Raw genomic sequence first — 19,519 nt, 5'->3', positions numbered from 1 at the left:
ACAGGCTTGCTAGCTTCGGAGTTGACCGCCCTTTCTTAATGATGTCAATTTTTTTCTGGAAAAGTCAGTCTGGAAAATAGCTTTGTGAGCAAATCTGCAACCAAATCCATTTGTTTTTGCCTTTGTCGGCCAATGTGGGTGAAGTTTGCGATCTCTGGCTGCCTCACTATGGCTTTGGCCCGCCTACTCTCTATAGCTAGCCAATCATAGTTGGTGAAAGCAATGACATATCCCAGCCAGCAAAATGCCAATGGCTGCAAAAAGCATTGTGGGGTTGCCAACTCGAAATCTGATTGGTTAAAAGCAACAGTCTTGTTTAATGCAGCAGAGCCCCCAGAACTGATTGTGAAGGCTTTGAGGCAGATTTCTGATCCTGGCAACAAATAATGGCTGAAATGTGATTGGTTAAATGCTTCAATATGAAAACACACATCTGGAAGCAGTACAACCAGGGGGAAAAGCAATGAAAGGAAGCTAACAGACCATTTGGAATAATAAGTATTGATGGACAAAATATGATTCAGATATTTCTTAGGCCAGCAGAGAAGGCCTTGAAGGCCCTGACGGCCCGCCACTGGTTTAATGTAACTTTACACAAAACTGAATTCTAATTTAGTTTTAATCTTTTTTACCTTTGTTCTACGGGTCGACTCCACCCGCACGTTCAGCCGGAGTCTTCAAAATGAACGCATCAAGAGTTGTTTGTTTTTGCCTTCCCTTCAAAATATTTCGAAAATGACGTGCACAAATGTCATCACAATACGATAATGCGCGACCACTTGCCAGCTTGTCAGGGGGCTTTTTTCTACAAAATCTGAAAACTCTTGCCACTTTGTTGTAACTTTCCAGGGTGATAATCGAGGCAAATGTCTTGATAAATTCCACTGCGGCTTTTGAATTGGAACTATCTTTTATCCACAATAAAAGAAGGCTCTTGATAGATCTGGATCTCTAAAACAACTTCAGGAGGCAGGTTAAGAAAGAGTAAGACCAATTTCAAACAGATTTAATTTATTACCAAACTGCAGTGTGTGGAGAGCTCAAACAGCGCGTACCGCTCACGGTCTGTTGTCCTGCAACTCTCTCCGAACGAAGAGTTTGTGCCTCTATTTATATGTAAAAACATGGTGCTGTACAGAGAAGATAACAGAAACAGTGTGTGGGCTGATACGCCCAAACAACGGCAAAGCTGATGTCTTATCATAACTCAACTGTTTTTATAACTCACACCAAACTGATGCAATACTAACCAGCAATTGAAAATAGTAAGTCAGCATATCTTACAATTCCTTGCTGTTGTGAGTATAAAAACATCAAAACCTCGTTCGTTAGCGACGCTACTTTTGAACAAAATTCTTCACAAATTACTTTGAACTGGAGTTTAGACTGACCAGAAGGGGTGGAAAAACCCTCATGCAGTTGAGGGGAAAATTCCTCCCTCAACCTCCCGCTTGGGACGATCGCCTCATGGCTTGGTGTCTCGGAATAGGAAAGACATATTAATCAGTGTCAGAAAGTAGCACACCATCAGGGTCAGATTGGGGTATGGATTGTTGCATGTGTATACGAGTTAGCATTAGCTGGGTTTCAACAATCATGGTACGTTCGACTGTGGCATTAATGGTATGTTTGATCAAAGCTGAGAAGCAGGGCAAACAACAGGTCAGGATAACAAGCACGAGAGCAATAACAGTTAAGAACGGTACTAGGGCTTTCAAAACAGTCTGTGTCCATGAGCCCGAGAGGAACCAGTCAAGCCATCCCCATTGCAGAACCGGATCTCCCGCAGTCGATCCCCTGTATCCCCAAGTGAGCAAGCTGTAGGGTGATGAACGGGACCTGGACGACGATGGGTGTCCTGGTCGACGGGCTGCAGATATGGAGGGCCCCTGACCAATGTTCCCTCTAATTTTTCGTTGGTCTGAGCAGAAAGTCAACCTCCCTGAGCGCACCGAGTACCAGTGTGAGCGACATCATCGGTACTCGGATGATTCGCCTAAAGACGTTTCGCCGACGGACGTTTGACAGACGGGCAGGTCGCCGAATGAACGTTCGGCGGAACGTCTATTCGGCGACCTGTCCGTCTGTCAAACGTCCGTCGGCGAAACGTCTTTAGGCGAATCATCCGGTCACGACATCATCATTGCTCGCTATGGGCACACCAGTATCACACCTGCCACAAGCAGGTGCATGTCAATGTTCCCTCTAATTTTTCATGTAAAACACGAAAAACATAAGTGGACAGAGCCACTGCCACTGGCTGTCGCTTAAACGGCGCCATCATGGGGAAAGGGGTAAAAAAAAAAAAAAAAAAAATCCGATTTTTTTTTTTTACTGCGCGCCATATGATTGCTGCTGCGCAGAGAAGACGAGAGTAGTGCGCAATTGCGCACGCGCGCAGCTTAGAGGGAACACTGCCCCTGACCGCCTCCGGAACCAGCTAGTGGGGCACTCTCCTCCAGCGGGAGTGCACCAAGGTTCCGGGAGGTCCCCTCATGTGGTTGAACACAGAGCGGTGATGACGATGACCAACCACTTCATTCTTATACTTGACCACAGTGGGACTGATGTATCCAGGTGTCTTCCTTCGATTTTGACGGTGGTGATTTGAACTTCTCGGCCTTGTTGTAGTCGGACTGATGCGTTGACATAGGCCTGGAATCTGGAGTCAATGGTTTCCAGATGTAGGGTGTTCTATGCTGTTCCTTGACCAGTACTAGGGGAACAGAGCCATCAGGATTTTGGAGGAGACTGACCAGTGTTTGTGTTCGAGGGGGACATCCGAGCCCCACACTGGATCATGGTCGTGAGCTCCAACAGACGCTTCATCAGCTTTGACGGTGGTTGCCAACTTGGTGAAGTTAGCGTTCAAAATCACACGGTGAGGTCCTTGTCCCAACATGGAGATGACCAGCACTTTCTTTTTATCACCTTGACGAGTACCAGGTCGCCTGGGGACAGGACGTTCTGTGTGGGAGGCAGAGAAGATGTTGGCAGATCATTTGCATTTATCACAGTTCTTTCTTGGAACATTTTGGATAACCACTGAGTGAGAGAATCCGCTTCTCCTTTCTCTTCAGCTTTCTTGGATGGGCATATCTCAACCCACTTGGTAACTGTGTCAATGATCACCAGACAGTACTTGTATGTGCCACTTTGGTTCAGTTCGATGAAATCCATGTTCAGAACCTCGAAGGGATATGTCCCTGTTTGCCTTGTTCCGCGCTTGGGTCGTTCTTTGCCTTGAGAGTTGTGTCTACAGCAGGTGAGACAGTTTCTGCAATTTTTTTAAAAGTAGGTTTGGAGACCTCTGGGGCTATACTATCCCTCCTCTTGAGACATTAATGGCTCAATTTTGGAATACATTTTTGGTAGGCACGGTAGGCCTTTAGCTGTGTACAGTTTGTCTGCAGACTGTTCTTGAGATCGGCTCAGCCCTTGTTGCTGTGCATACTGTGCAGCAAGTGTTTGCGCTGCTGCTTTAGCTGCTGTGTTCGGTCGTTGTCTTCAACACTAAATTGTAATCACCCCTTGTTTGTCAGGGTTAATATTTTTAGCATCATTGTGTCCTTTAGAGAAATTCAAACTCATTACTTATAAAATGCATACTAATCAAGTCCCAATTCCTTCAATACAGACGCTCCCCTACTTACGAAGGAGTTAGGTTCTGAGCGATTGTTCATAAGTTGAATTTGTTTGTAAGTTGATTCAGTGCTATATTTTGTATTATAATTTATGTGTAAGGCCTATATAAGTATATTGAAGGTTTATATAAGTGCATTTGCATGTTTAAGGCTTGTATAAGTAACACACATTGGTTTGTACTGAAAAAAACATTTAATTAAATGGAGAGAATATGTACAGTACTGTATAGAGAGAGAGAGAGATTTATGTACAGACGCTCCCCTACTTACGAACATACGACTTACGAACAACGGTACATACGAACATGTCTGCAAATTGCGTTTATGTCGAAAAATGTTCGTAAGTTCGATTTTGTATTGCGCGTAGTGCTTCTTTCCGCCGCTAATACCAACGCCTGGCGCTGTGAGCGAATGAACACATAAATCTCTCTCTCTCTAATGTATGTATACAGTACTGTATTTATTCTCTCCATTTTATTAAATGTTTTTTTCAGTACAAACCAATGCGTGTTACTTATACAAGCCTTAAACATACAAATGCACTTATATAAACCTTCAATATACTTATATAGGCCTTAAACATAAAAAATATAGCACTGAATCAATTTACAAACAAATTCAACTTATGAACAATCGCTCGGAACCTAACTCGTTCGTAAGTAGGGGAGCGTCTGTATTAGAAACTGGCCGAAAGAAGCGATCTAACGACGATTGCACAGTTTTCTTCTTTTTTTCATCATAAATGATGCGGTAGCACTGTATGGCAGCATTCAATTGATTTGCAAACTTTGTGCAACGTTCAATATTTGGGTCCTGCTGCTCGATCTTTTTGTTTATAAATGGTACTGATGGTCGAACGATTCAAGTTGTATGCCCGTGCAACACTCACCACTCTCACGCGCATCAAGCTTCGTTATTATTGCCACTCGTTTCAAATGAAATGGCTTGCCTCTTCCTAGCACATCCCTCAATAGAAGCCTTTCGCTTTTTACCAACCATATTCAATAATGGATGCACGAGATATTTAATGATACAAATGAAAAAGGTTCTTTGTGCACTGGAGATATGTTCACGCACTTCCGCATTGCAACAAATTGGACAGAAGAAGGTAGATGCTGGGTGTGCTGAGCCCTCACAGCGCCAGGCGTCGGTATTAGCGGCGGAAAGAAGCACTACTCGGAAAAAAATACAAAATCGAACTTACGAACATTTTTCGACATAAACGCAATTTGCAGACATGTTAGTATGTACCGTTGTTCGTAAGTCGTATGTTCGTAAGTAGGGGAGCGTCTGTAATGTGTATCGTGTTGCATATTAAACTGAGTTGTTTGAAATTCAAAATATCCCAACCTAGTAGTCTTTTTTTTATCAAATGTAATATACCATTGTCTTTGGAGTTTGTCAATCATCTCCTACAAAACTTTCTTAATCAATATTTTTCAATATTCAGGCATAAAATTAAAATCTAGTTACATTTCTATCCATTGTAGTTTCTCTTATTCTCTCTAATTGTTTAGTACTTTAAACATCTGTAAGAAGGTTTGGTCTCGATTGAAACGCTTTCACTTTTTTATGGAGACAATAAAACCAATATAAAAAGTTCCTTATGGCTTACAGCATTGCTCCCCGAGCAATAATCTTTCCAATCAATATTTGAGTGCTTGCCATTTCGTCTGATCACGTCAAAAAGTTTATCTGACCTGTCTCCTCAAACGTTTCAACTGAGAGAACCTTCTTACAGTGCACAAGATGGATCCCGCTATTTTCATGTCTGCTGGTTGGTCAGGAACACTTGTGTTGAGCACCCAGGCTCCCGTGACCGCCGTTGGTCCAGTCTGTTTTCTGTTGGGAAGCACAGTCTCCTTCTGCTAACCCAAATTCAATGTGTTTCTTTAAAGTTTTCCTTTTATGCAGATAGCCAGATTAGTCTCATCCTGTAGTTCCAATCGTGTAGTGAATAATGGCGTTTGGTATGGTCTACTAAATAGGATGTCCATATTTTGTTGTCCAGTTGACTTCGATGTAGGCGAATGAATTATAATGAAATATGGAACCTTTTGTCAATTCAGTCAATTATTCTGTTAACACAATTTGGATGCCATTATCACTATAAATCCATAGTACTTTGGAATTTTGTATCATGCAATGTCTTTGTTTTTTGTTTTTCTCAGTGCTCCTAAATTTCGCATAGCAGATTTGTTTCTCCACTACAAGTTTCACGTTTGGAGTACTGCTGCTTTTTTCTAAATCCTTTTCCACCTTGATATCTAATCGATTAATTATATCTCAGTGGTCGGCCAATCAAAAACACAAAAAGACAAACAACCATTCTGTCAAAGCTGGGTTGCCTCGACAATAATCTTCATACAGAGGAAGCAGCAAAACACGTGGTAGTTTTTAGCTCCCGGCCGAATGGAGGTTATCTGGACAGGAGGCCCCATCTCGATGGCTCTCAAAATGGTCGCTGCTCGGTCCGCTTCCTTTGTTCTTGGCTAGCCCCCTTGGCTAGCCCCCACCCTTCCTAAGAAGGGGTCAGCGCTCGGACAGAGCCAAGCGTCCACCTCGAGGTCTCCCATCCAGATACGCCGTTCACTCGGTCGGGGAAGGTATTTAATAGACGTTTAGGCGGAGACAAACTTTAGGCGCGCACACAAAAGGGGTGGGTTATATACAAAGTGATGACAGGCCTTGACCTGTAGGTGTCAGTAAAAATTCTATTCTAGTAACTAAATTCATAAAAGTGCAGAAAGGTGCAAGATTAAATATAAGAATACAGTTCATATTTCACACATTCATCCTCACTCTCATAATCAGACATCAGTGGTCTGCAATTTTTTCATCACTAGTGGAGAGCGCCATCCACCAGTCTGGGCTTCTTGGCAGCTAACCACCGTTTGCTGTCCTATTAGCAATAATCATTCCCAAAGGAAATAGGTCAACGTCATTTGGTTGACATCAATTGTTCGATGCTTATGCAATCCGTATATCATTAATATTCTAATAGTCATTAATATGACCCATACCAAAGCATATTTCGCCTGCTCAGGTCAAAACAAGGAATGTTTTTTTGTGCACTGAAAAACATTCCATGCCTCTTCCGTCCTAGGGAAATCATGCCTATCCTAAATCAATTATTTTATCTAAACCAGCCAGGTACAATTTACTTAATAATTTGGATGAATGCCATTTCTGCATTGTTATTTTCATGTTTGATATCATTAACAACCAAATAATTCTTAATACTTAAGGTCTAATTTGCAAATCACCCCTATATTGCTAACGCACCCAAGGCTAGATAAAATCACTGGCTTCTAAAACCACTTCTAGTTGCAATAATCTTTTCTTCACGCTTACAAAACTCTTTTCTATCCACTTACAAAACTCTTTTCTATTCAGTTACAAAACTCTTTTCTATTCACCTACCAAATTCTTTTCTATTTACTTACCAAAAATCTTTACTACGTTCATCAAACCTTCCACATCCTTCAAATTGGGACAGAAATCATGCCTCTCCACCCATCGTGGCAGATACAGGCAACTCCCCATATAATGCATCCGCATATATTTCACATCCGGTAGCTCTCTGATTTCCTTTGTCACTTTCTGACCCATGTTAATCACTTACTTTTCCTGTTCTGAATAGTTTAAAACAGACAACACACGCAACAACAATTCTATTCTAAACAGACAACAACAATTCACAGACAACACACGTAACAACAATTCTATTCTAAACAGACAACAACAATTCACAGACAACACACGTAACAAAAATTATAATCTAAATCTCCCAAATTGATCTCAATACTTCGTGATTCACCCAATATCTCTGAACACACCAAGACCACAAGTCTCTTAGCGGAGTCCTTGACTCTATTCTTGTTCTAACTACGTTGGTCCCAGACCACAAACTATAATGTTCTACGTACGTTGGTCCCAGACCACAAACTTTTATGTTCTACGTACGTTGTCCCAGACCACGAACTATTATGTTCTACGTAAGTTGGTCCCAGACCACAAACATTCAATACTACCGCAGTGATAATACTTATTCAAATTATCACACTTCACAGAGACAGAAATCAAAGGGTGAACTCACGATCTTTCTCGTTCCGAACCTGCCCTAGTTCGGGGGACCCGTCACCAGATCACCGTAGCGGCGAGGGAACGTCCGTCGGGTTGACCCTTTCAATGGAGGATGCTGTCGACAGTCTTTATTTTACCCTTCGCAGCGGTCCGTCGTCGCTCCGGCAATTACTGGCGTGTTGGGTCTCGGGCTTCGGCACCTATAATGATAGATCTGGATCTCTGTAAAACAACTTCAGGAGGCAGGTTAAGAAAGAGTAAGACCAATTTCAAAGAGATTTAGTTTATTACCAAACTGCAGTGTGGGGAGAGCTCAAACAGCGCGTACCGCTCACGGTCTGTTGTCCTGCAACTTTCTCCGAATGAAGAGTTTGTGCCTCTATTTATATGTAAAAACATGGTGCTGTACAGAGAAGATAACAGAAACAGGGTGTGGGCTGATACGCCCAAACAACGGCAAAGCTGATGTCTTATCATAACTGAACTGTTTTTATAACTCACACCAAACTGATGCAATACTAACCAGCAATTGAAAATAGTAAGTCAGCATATCTTACAGCTCTCAAACTCTCGTCATGAATGTCACTGCACCGGTGGGAAATTATAGCTAGTCCTTTGGAAGGCCTCTTCTCCTTAATTGCGCCCTTCTGTTTAAGGATGGTGGATATGGTTGACGTATTCTTCTCGTATTGCTGAGCAAGCTCAGTGACACGTACACCACTCTCATATTTTTCAATTATTTCGTGCTTAATGTTAATTGTCAACGGTCACATTTTCTTTGCAAAACTCTGCCTATCCATTGTTGTTTACTTTGTATGTAAGTAAATGTAGTATGCATTGACCAACGTGGAAAAAAACAGGGGGGGGATGCAAAGCTCCGCCCCGTGCTCTTAGATATATTTTATACACGAAAGAGATGCGGTAAGCCAGTGCCATGGCCACCTGGCTTGCTCGCATCTCGATTTTTTTCTTGTATCTAGGGCGAATTATTCGATCAAAATTTTCATCGTATCTCGAGCATCTCGTAGATAGAGCTGGTCGTAGGTCGAGGTACCACTGTACATGTTTTCACGCCTATACAGAAATACAAGTACACAAGTACAATTATCAAGAAGTGTATTTATTAATGACAATTACCGTGAATTAATTTTTGTCAACAATAATAATAAAAACATTTGATACAAATTCGATAATTTTAAACTGCCATTACACCACCCGACCAGCACACAGAACAGGGGCGCTATTGCGAGATGAACGCTAGTTCCAGACCAACGCTTAGGAGAAGAGGAACCGTGTTTTTAGCATGTTGGCAATATAGGCTAACAAGGAGCATGAACGCAAAAAGACAATAACACGGCCAAAAAGAGCGTTTATGAGATGAAGGACAACACAGATAAGATCCACTAAAAGATCCAAGTGAAGTGTCCCTGGCGTTTTCTTCCCTTTTTTAATGCCTCATCAAGACCTGTGCAAAGAGCAGCCTTATTGAAAATGTCCTAACCCACTGTCCTCATTTGAGGACAGCCTGTAATATTTTACTTGATATCAAGGTGTTTCCCCATTCTATGTAAATGAAAACGTTGCAAAATTCTAAAACTTGTTATCTTGGGTAAAAATGTGCTAAGTCCATCCCAACTTTTAATTTTTTTAATTTTATTTTTTATACACGGCCGTATGTCAGGTAACTTTACACTGTTTCTTTTAGCGAGGCTAAAAATAGTCTGCTTTCCAAAGGTGATTATGTCTTCAGTTTATTATTTTATTTATTTCATATTGCACTGCAACTTTTGGTTTGAACTCAAATTTATAAAAATAAAGACACCTGTCAAAATTTCTGTAGGTTTTATTATTTACTTTTCATTGTGTAAGGAGGAAGAGGTCTTATTTTTATTGCACAACAGAACAAGAAAAATACTTTTTAAAATCATCATATTTTATATAGTCTTATCTCATAAAGTAAGGGTGTGTGTGTATGTATGTGTCATTGTTTACCTTCAACCTGTACAAGGAACTATAAAGATGGAAATTAGCCCTCGGCTACAATATTGAGTATTTACATATATATGTTCATCAACATGAATATGTTCTTTGATATGTGCTTTCCCTTATTAAATAAATCAAACTCAAACTTTCATAATTGAATAAGGAGGAAAATATTTTTTTTAACTTAGTCACAGAAGTTTGAAGTGTCAAATTTGAAAGAAAAAAGATGTGATAGTTATCGTTATTAATTATCTTTTTTTTATCGTGATTTTTTTCATTTCGCCCAGCTCTAATTACAGCTATAAGTACTAAAATACTATAATGTATTAATATTTTAATATAATCTATATATAAAAAAAATAAAAAAAAAATAAAAAATGTGCCTCTCCACTTAATTTAAATTAAAAAACTGCTTATTTGGTGCTTTAGTCCAAGTCTTTTTGCTTCAAGAGGTGTTGGAACATTGATCGAATCTTCAAGAGGTACCAGAGGGGAGATTTTCAGGAGGAAGTTTCGTGAGAAGTTTTTGGGGCTCAAGGAAGATGTTGATGGGGAGGTTTGACCAAAGTTGCTTTTTTGGTAAAAATATGCTTTTGGGGGCGGCCCGGCGACTTGAGTAGTTACTACGTCGGCCTCACAGCTCTGGGGTGTTGGGTTCAAATCCAGGGCGGTCCACCTGTGTGGAGTTTGAATGTTCTCCCGGGCCAGCATAGATTTTCTCCGGGGACTCCGGTTTCCTCCCACATTCCAAAGACATGCATGGTAGGCTGATTGGACGCTCTACATTGCCTTAGGTATGAGTGTGAGCCTGAATGGCTGTTTGTCTCCTCATGCCCTGCGATCGGATCGCCACGATACAGGGTGTCCCCCGCCTCTGGTCCGAAGTCAGCTGGGATAGGCTCCAGCACCCCTCCCGACCCTAATTCCACCAACAGCTCCGCGACCCAGAGGCTCCCGGCTTTTCAGTCCGCTGAGCAAGCTCTATTTTCAAGGTCACCCGGGGGTCACCCGGGGCTCGCATTTCTGAAAAAAATCCACCTTCACAGAGGTTCCCGTCCAGTCCGCCCAGAACGCTTTATTTTCGGATAAATGTGGTGGCCACCGCCTGCTTCTCTCCATTTTTCTTTGTTGGTGCTGTGTTGAGTGAATTTTAGTGTGAATTTTGACATTTTTAGGAACTCTTTTTATACCTAATATAAAAAACGCAATGTACTGAAGCCGCAAATGTTGAAACTGCGAAAGGGTGAAAGATGACAGTATAGTAATACCTTGACATACGAGTGCCCCAACACACAGGAAATTTGGATTGGATTGGATTACTTTATTCATCCCGTATTCGGGAAATTTCATTGTGACAGTAGCAAGAAAAGGCATAGTTATAAGTTAGACAGTACAGTCGCAAAGGCCGCAGAAAAACAAAACAAAAGCAAAAGCACAAAGTACAAAGCAAATCAAAGTCAATGGAATCATTAAGAATCACCAAATCAAATCATTAAGACAGAAAAGCAGCAAAAACAGAAAACGAGCAAGAGTAGACGGAGCTACCGCCACCGGCTGCCATTTGAACGTCGCCATCTTGGGGTCGGTAGCAAAAACGGATAGACTCAAAAAGACGTTGTAAAGTTGGACAAAAACTGGAACCACACACAGGAAGTCTTCCACGAGATGGGGAACTTCTGCAGACTGTGACCGAGGTAGAGAATATGCAGAGTCACTCTTCCAAGCTTATCCGCACAATTCCTCAGTAGTCTGGAACTGAAGAAAACAGCAGCAGGGCAGAACTCCTTGACTCCGTTGCTGGTAAGCGCCGACAGCTCTTCCATCTTATCCCACGATGGAATGGTTGGTCACAAGCGTTGCCTCTTCTCCCGGCACTTTTGTCCAGCTCCGAAACTCCGGCGGCACCCAGGTGTTGCTCCTTCTGCTGTGTATTGTAACATCTAGTCCCATGTGTGTGACAGCGTAGGCATGGCTGAATGGTTCCAAAAAAGAAGTAGCCGAAAGAAGCCAGGCTAACAGAACAAGGAAAGTTATAAAACATTAAAGTAAAAAGTATAAAGTACAAAGTAAAGTAAAAAGGAATGTATTAAGAAATATTAAAATGTAATTTAAAAAAAGATAAAAGGTCTGTAAAACACAAAAAAAACATAGGAGATACGAGCGTACGAGACAGCAAGATGGCCGAGACGCAAGAGACTGCTTATGATAACAGTGCACAGTCTTTCTCGCCGCATCTCCATTGTGTAAAGCCTGAATGATTACAGGCCTGTTGCACTTACGCCTGTGATCATGAAGTGCTTTGAAAAGTTGGTCGCCCGCCACATCAGGGGTACAATCCCTCCCTCAGTTGACCCTCACCAGTTTGCTTACAGAGCAAACAGGTCCACTGAGGACGCCATCGCCGTAGCTCTACACACAGCATTGAGCCACCTGGAGCACCAGGGAAACTATGTGAGGAGGCTTTTTATTGACTATAGCTCAGCCTTCGACACTATTGATAGATCTGAAAATACAACTTCAGGAACAGGTTAAGAAAGAGTGAGATCAATTTAAAGGAAATAGGTTTATTACCGGACTGCAGGATGGAGGGAGAGAGCTCAAACAGCTTCGAACACACTCACAGTCTGTTGTCCTCGCAACTATCTCTCTGAATGAACAGTGGGTCAGTCTTTATATAGGAAAACAGGGTAATATTTCTAAGACAGTGATGTAGGACAAAGTTTATGTAAACAAACTTTTAGGCTGAAATGGTTAGACATTTGCAGGGCTAAGTTGTATGCAAACACGATATTTTTATAGCTCACACAAACTGCCGCAGCCTATCTTACATTGTGCGATCCGAACAAACAATTGCAAACCGAGTTTGCCACATCGCACAATACAAGCAAACAATTGCAAACCGAGTTTGCCACATCGCACAATACAAGCAAACAAATGCAAGGCCAGCTAGTTAGTCTATCTTACATTCCACGATCTTAACAAACAATTGTCAAGCCAGTTTGGCCTGTCTATCTTACATTTTACGATCTTAACAAACAATTATTAAGCCAGTTGGCCAGTCTATCCCACAACTATAATACAGGACATTCTGGCTGACAAACTCTCCCACCTTAGACTATCCTCTTCCATCTGCTGCTAGATTAAGAACTTCTTAACCAACCGTCCACAAACTGTTAGACTTGGTCCCCACCTCTCTTCCTCCATTACACTGAGCACTGGCTCCCCTCAAGGTTGTGTACTGAGTCCTCTTCTATACTCCCTGTACACATACGACTGTACACAAACACTGGTCCACATCACAGACAAGCTCTCCTGGTCTACCAACACCGACCCACCACTCTAACTCAATCATCAAATTTGCCGATGACACCACTGTGGTCGGACTCATCTCAGGGGGGGATGAGTCTGCCTACAGAGATGAGGTCAACAAACTGTCTTCGAGGTGTTTGGTGAACAATCTCACACTAAACAGCAGGAAAACTAAAGAAATAATCTTGGACTTTCGCAAACGCAGCACAGATCTGGCCCCACTCCTCATGAATGGACTATACGTAGACAGGGTCCAGTCCTTCAAATTCCTGGGGGTCCACATCACAGACAAGCTCTCCTGGTCTACCAACACCATGGCAGTGGTGAAGAAGGCCCAGAAGCGACTCAATTTCCTGAGGGTATTCAGGAGAAACAACTTGGACACTAAGCTTCTGGTAACGTTTTATAGAGCCACTGTGGAGAGCATCCTGGCATACTGCATTACAGTGTGGTACGCTGGAAGCATGGCAGCAGACAGAAAAGCCATGCATAGAGTGATCAACACCGCCAAGAAGATCATCGGCTGCTCTCTGCCCTCACTGGATGACATTGCCAGCCCTCGCTACCTCAGCAGAGCCGGGAACATTGTTAGGGACCCTTACCACCCTAGTCACAACCTGTTCCAGCTGCTGCCCTCCGGCAGATGCTACATGTATCACAAAACACGGACAAATAGACTTAGGGACAGTTTTTTTTCCTAGAGCCATCAGGGCTCTGAACTTGCATTAGCACGACACACATCCCTTCTGTGCAATAACTTCGGGGTGTGCTATAACAATGTGCAATATCTTAGATTGTGCAATATTTTAGAATTTACCTTGCCCGGACGTGACTTTTTATATTTTTATATTACTTATTCATGTTTTTACTGGGAAAATGCACTTTGTGGGGTAGCACCACCAATTTCATTATACGCAGCTGTGTATAATGACAATAAAGGCTTTTGACTTTGACTTTACTAAAGATATCTACGAGCACTGGGCAGTTATTCAGTGCAGAATTAATAGAAAAACAATGGGTCCAAATCAAGTAGGTGCAATGAAGGGTAATGCGAAGAAAAGGTGTATGATGGCAATCGATATTTAGCACGAAATACATTAGAGTTGTGTACGCATGATGGAGTTGGCTTGGCAATACAAGAGGAGCCCCCGGACAAGTTCGCAAGTGGCCGGCCGTGCATTATCCTATTGTGAGGACATTTTTGTGCATCATTTTCATAAGATTTTGAAGGGGAGACAAATGCAAACAACCCCTGATAGGTTCCATTTAAAAACTCTGGCTAAGAGTGAAGGTGGAAGCGGGGTAAAAAGAGCCAAGCCGGGAGAAGAAAAGTAAAAAAAATAAAACAAAATTAGAATTAAGTTTAGCGTAAGGTAAGATTAAAACCTAATCTTGAAACTGAGCCCCTACGGCGTACAACTGAGAACCTATCTAAAATCTTGAGAGACTTGGAAGTCACTCAGTCACACAATGACGTGGAAGTCTAGCAAGATTTTAGACTCTCAATTATACGCCGTAGGGCAGCGGTCTCAAACCGATCCTCAACAGGCCGCAGGGGGAGCAGATTTTCATTGAAACCGAACAAGCGAACACCTTTTGCAAGTGTAATCAGTTGATTGCAGCCAGGTGTTCTAATTTTAGAAGACCCCTCATTGGTTAAACTGTCGAAACTGGATCGGTTGAAAAAAAGACCAGGAACCACTGCGGCCCTTTGCGGAATCGGTTTGAGAACCCTGCTGTAGGGGCTCAGTATTTTATTTATTATTTTAACTGGTCATCTGTTGACTCACAATGCAACCAGCTTGGATGCATTTAAACTGCATCATCTTGTATGCATGGACAAAGCTAAATCTGTTCAACTATTCTTGGGTAAACATTGCAAGATCTAGCAGATATGAATTGGTCTCTCGCGAGACTTCCAATTACCGCGATAATTGCATGTTTTCATTTTTCATTTTAATAGTTTTCCCATTGCCTGGCCTCTAGCGGAATTTTTTTTAAAACTAAAAACGAAAACTGACGGTGCTATCTCGTACTCGTAAAGCTTGCTTGCGCTGAATGGAAGCTAGTCTGTACGTGAGCTCGGGTCTTCCTGTGAAGAATAATGCTGCTTGCTCGTTTTTCATTTTTTTTTTTTTCTGCTGGCAGTCAGGCTCAACAAAAACGAAAACAAAGAGGGAAAAAATAATTAAAAAACAAACTCAATAATTAAATAATTTGAAAAACGAAGAAAAAAAATATTCAAAAGAAAACAAAAATGTATTAATTTGAAAAAAGAGGAAAAAAATTAATTCAAAAAACAATCCCCTGAAAAAAATTTAATTTGAAAACCAAAGTTTTGAAAAATATTTATTTCAAAAAACATTGCCAAAAATTAATTAATTTGAAAAACAAAGAAGAAAAAATAATTCATTCAAAAAACAACTCCAAAATAAATTAATTTGAAAAATGAGAAAGAAAAAAATAATTTAAAAAATCAACCCCAGAAAATTAATTAATTTGAAAAACGGACGCTTGAAAAAATAATTAAATCAAAAAACAACCCCCATATAAATTAATTTGAAAACTAGGTGGTTAGAGCGTCGGCCTCACAGCTCTGGGGTCCTGGGTTCAAATCCAGGTCACGTCCACCTGTGTGGAGTTTGCATGTTCTCCCGGGCTTGCGTGGGTTTCCTCTGGGTTCTCCGGCTTCCTTCCACATTCAAAAAACATGCGTGGTAGGCTGATTGGACACTCTAAATTGACCCTAGGTATGGGTGTGAGTGTGCATGGTTGTCTCTCTCCTTGTGTCCTGCGATCGGCTGGCCACCGATTCAGTGTGTCTCCCGCCTCTGGCACGGAGACAGCTGGGATTGGCTCCAGCACCCCTTGTGACCCTAATGAAGATAAAGCAGTTCAGAAAATGAGATGGGAGATGAAAAAAATGAATCTTCAGCGCCAGTACAGAAAATATCTTCAGCGCCAGTACAGAAAATAAATGAATGCATTTTTTTCCTTTGCACGCAAGTTACAATGGTTGAAATGAGTGGACAGGCAGACTGTGTGGATGTGTCAAACTTTTTGTGGGGCTTGCAGGGGCTTGTGGTTCAGAAAAATGAATTGAGATGAGATATGCTCATTAACACGAATGTGTATATGTTCATTAATATATACTGTCCCATTATTAAATAAATCAAACTCAAACAATAAAGACACGGTGTGAACATGCATGGATCTAGAAATTTTATGCCTGGATATAAGTGGCAAGTGGCCAAAATTTAGACAAGGTATCAGCAGTTCCGACTTGATATAGTCAGGCTCACCTCTCTGCACAACTCGACATTTTCGAGGTCCTTCCCCAAATGGAGAGTTTAAGTATCGGTACATTTTGTTCCCAAGTGAGGGAAGAATGTAGCAGGAGATCGGTACCGCAGGCGTCTGCACTGATGTGGACCCCACACCGGTTCGTTGTTGGGAAGGAGCTGAGCCTAGAGAACAAAATCCTGTATACAAGCCCCCATGACCCGACCTGAGATTAGCAGGAGAAAATGGATGGATGGATTTTAGGTAGACATGTCAATGTCTAAACCACGGGTCTCCAAACTATTTCAGAAAGGGCCACAGTGGGTGCGCGTTTTCGTTCCAACCTATCAGAGGAACCCTTTCCACCAATCTGATACAGAGCTGCCAACGTCCGTTGACCCCATTTCAGGAGTACCCTTGTATCATTTCCGGAGTATTTCTGGAGTTAATGCGATTCACGCATAATCGATAGAAAATGTAAAAAAATAAGCGTAGGACAATTTAAATCAAATGTTATTACCACGTCTTTACATTAATTAAAATATTGTGGGTTTGCAAACTATTGAAAAAGTACAGCATAATGAAAATAAGTTTATCTTTGTGTTTGGGTCCTTCTACTTGCATTTTACAGTCAGTAATTCCAACATGTGTCACGCTGAAGTCGCACTTGCATGTTGTGCAATGTGCAAATGTCGGTCCTTTTGGAGATGATTGTAACGCTGAAGTCGCACAAGACGAATCATTCGGATGATTCACAATGCACTCATGTTATTCTTCCGGTTTGCAGGGTAGTTGAATCAAGATGGCGAAAGGCGTAGTGATGGTGTGAATTTCGAGGCTTTTAAATTGGCAATTTGGTACTTTTCAGAAATCGTTGTTCCCCCAAAAAATTAAGTGAGTTTTTTGGGGGATTTCCGGAGTTTAGGGAGCTTCTCCGGAGTCCCGGAGTTTGCGTTGCCTTTCTGGAGAAACTCCTGAAATTCCGGAGTAGTTAGCAGCCCTGCTGGTATCTTACAAGTGCAACCAGTGGATTGCAGTCAGGTCCTTCTTGTTTCAGCAGAAACCTCATTGGTTATACTGTTTGTGTTGGATCGGTTGGAACAAAAATCTGCACCCACAGCGGCCTTTGAGGACCGGTTTGTAAACCGCTGGTCTAAACTCTTAAATGTTGACTCACCCAGGCTAGACAATTTTATTATTATTGGATTTTAGGTTTTGCACTACTGTTATACGTTCCTCTCAGCGGCTTTGATTTTTTTTGCTACAGTGATTTTAAAACATTCCTCTTTCGGTTTTATCTCCCCACCCTCTCTCAAAAGAGAAAATTACAAGTTTGAGAATGTACAAAATGATGGAAACCACCTTCTATCTAAAACTTACACAACTGCTGACATCTCAAATCTTTCAAGTATTGAAACATAAAAATGTTATTTGAAAGGCAAGAAGAAATTTTTCCACCCCATATTCACAAACCACTTGTGGCCGCGTGTTTTTTCCTTGCAGGAATGTTGATCTGATAATTGGATTAATTATAAAATCGTAAAGCTCCTCTGATTGTCTCTTGCTTTAGGGTCTCTGAGGACTGAAGGCATCAAAGCGTCTGATGTTCTGCCTGTTTTGAAGGAGAAAGTGGCCTTTGTATCTGGTGAGTGTAACTGGAAATGACTGCCCTCACTTCTCTTAGATATTTTTACAAAGCCTGTCACGCCTTCAATTAGAAACTTCCAACAGAAATGTAAGAATATTTTTTATTCAAAAAGTAAAATGTCTATCGTGCCACCCAGATTATCGATTTCTAGCCTCAATAGTTGATGCACAGCTCAACAATCGCCACGTTTCTGGATAACTGGCACTGCCGATTGATGAATGTGCTCACAATTTCTTGTACTTAACAACAGATCTTGGTCTAATTGTTTCTGTCACAACTCTAGCCAATACCGATCCCATTACATTCTATACTTTTAGTCCATTAAAGAAAATGCAATCTGCAGTATAGTAATCCCTCAAATTTCGCGGATAAGAACCATGTTCTTCATCTTTATTGCCGTCATTGTTTTGGGGAAATTAAACTTCCACTTTGCTCCTCAGCGCCGTCCACCCATCTTTTCCGCCCAGAGAGCTCTATTTTCAGATAAGGGCAGCCGCCGTAAGGTAAAAGCGCATTTTTGAAAAAAAAAATCTACCCTCTCCGAGGTTCCCGGCCACCGAGTGCGCTAAGAGAGCTCTATTTCCGGATAAAACCGACGGCCTCCACCCCATGCCCACCATTTTTCTTCCCCGGAGCTGATTTCAGTGACAGTCCATTGTCTTCCGCCATTTTTCTGAGTAGGATAGGGTTAGGAAAGTCTTCCGCGTGCAAGTTTCAATGTTTTTGCCATTTTATAAACATTTTTGATTTGGAGTTAATATAAAATACTGCAATGTACTGAAGCTGCAAATGTTAAAGTCGCGAAGTGGTGAAGGACGACAGTAAAACTGGGTGATAAAATAATAACGATAATTATCGTCAAACAATTTTTATCAACAATAATAATAAAATCTTTCGATAAAAATTTGTGGCAGCCCCGAGAATGAGTGGTTAGCTCTTGGGTCCTGGGTTCAAATTCATATTGGTCTACCTGTGTGGAGTTTGCATATTCTCCCCCGGCCTGCGTGGGTTTCCTCTGGGTACTCCGGTTTTCTTCCACATTCCAAAACTCTAAATTGCTCATAGGTATGGGTGTGTGTGATGGTTGTCTGTTTCCTTGTTCACTGTGATCGGCTGCCCACTGATTCAGGCTCTCCCCCGCTTCTGGCTCCAGAATCAATGAATGATAAAAATTCGATAATTTTATACTGCAATTACACTACCCGACCACCACAAAGAACGGGGACACTGATGCAACATAAACGCTAGTTCCAGACCAACGTTCAGGATAAGAAGAGGATGATAACGAAAAGTCTTTTTAGCATGGTTAGTGGCTAACAAGGAGTGTGAAAGCAAAAGGACAATACCACTGCCAAAATGAGCAATAATGAGATGCAGGACAACACAGATCTGATCCACTAAAAGATCCAAGTGTTGATTTTTCCCCATTCTATGAAAATGTTTTCAAAACCCTAAATTAAAAACTTGTTAACTTGGTTAAAAATGGGTTAAGTTCATCCAATTTTTTATTTTATTTATAAATGGCAACATGTCAGGTAAATTTACACACTCTTTTTGTGAGGCTGAA

General features: G+C 41.5%; 1 protein-coding gene across 16 annotated transcripts in view; it reads left to right on the top strand.

Moving 5' to 3' along the window:
* The window catches only part of kalrna (kalirin RhoGEF kinase a), a 295,388-nt gene that overhangs the window by 15,967 nt on the left and 259,902 nt on the right, over positions 1-19,519 (top strand). For all 16 annotated transcript variants that reach the window (XR_013304510.1, XR_013304507.1, XR_013304509.1 and 13 more), the window contains exon 2: positions 17,875-17,949. Coding sequence is in view for 8 of the 16 variants with exons in the window: in XM_077616400.1 (XP_077472526.1) it covers positions 17,875-17,949 (75 nt within the window). In the remaining 8 variants the exon portion in view is untranslated. The remainder of the gene's footprint in view (positions 1-17,874; positions 17,950-19,519) is intronic.

This window comes from Stigmatopora argus, chromosome 13, assembly GCF_051989625.1.
Source record: "Stigmatopora argus isolate UIUO_Sarg chromosome 13, RoL_Sarg_1.0, whole genome shotgun sequence".
NCBI lineage: Eukaryota > Metazoa > Chordata > Actinopteri > Syngnathiformes > Syngnathidae > Stigmatopora > Stigmatopora argus.
The sequence above is the reverse complement of the archived record's forward strand: the minus strand, read 5'-3'. Positions and strand labels throughout refer to the sequence as shown.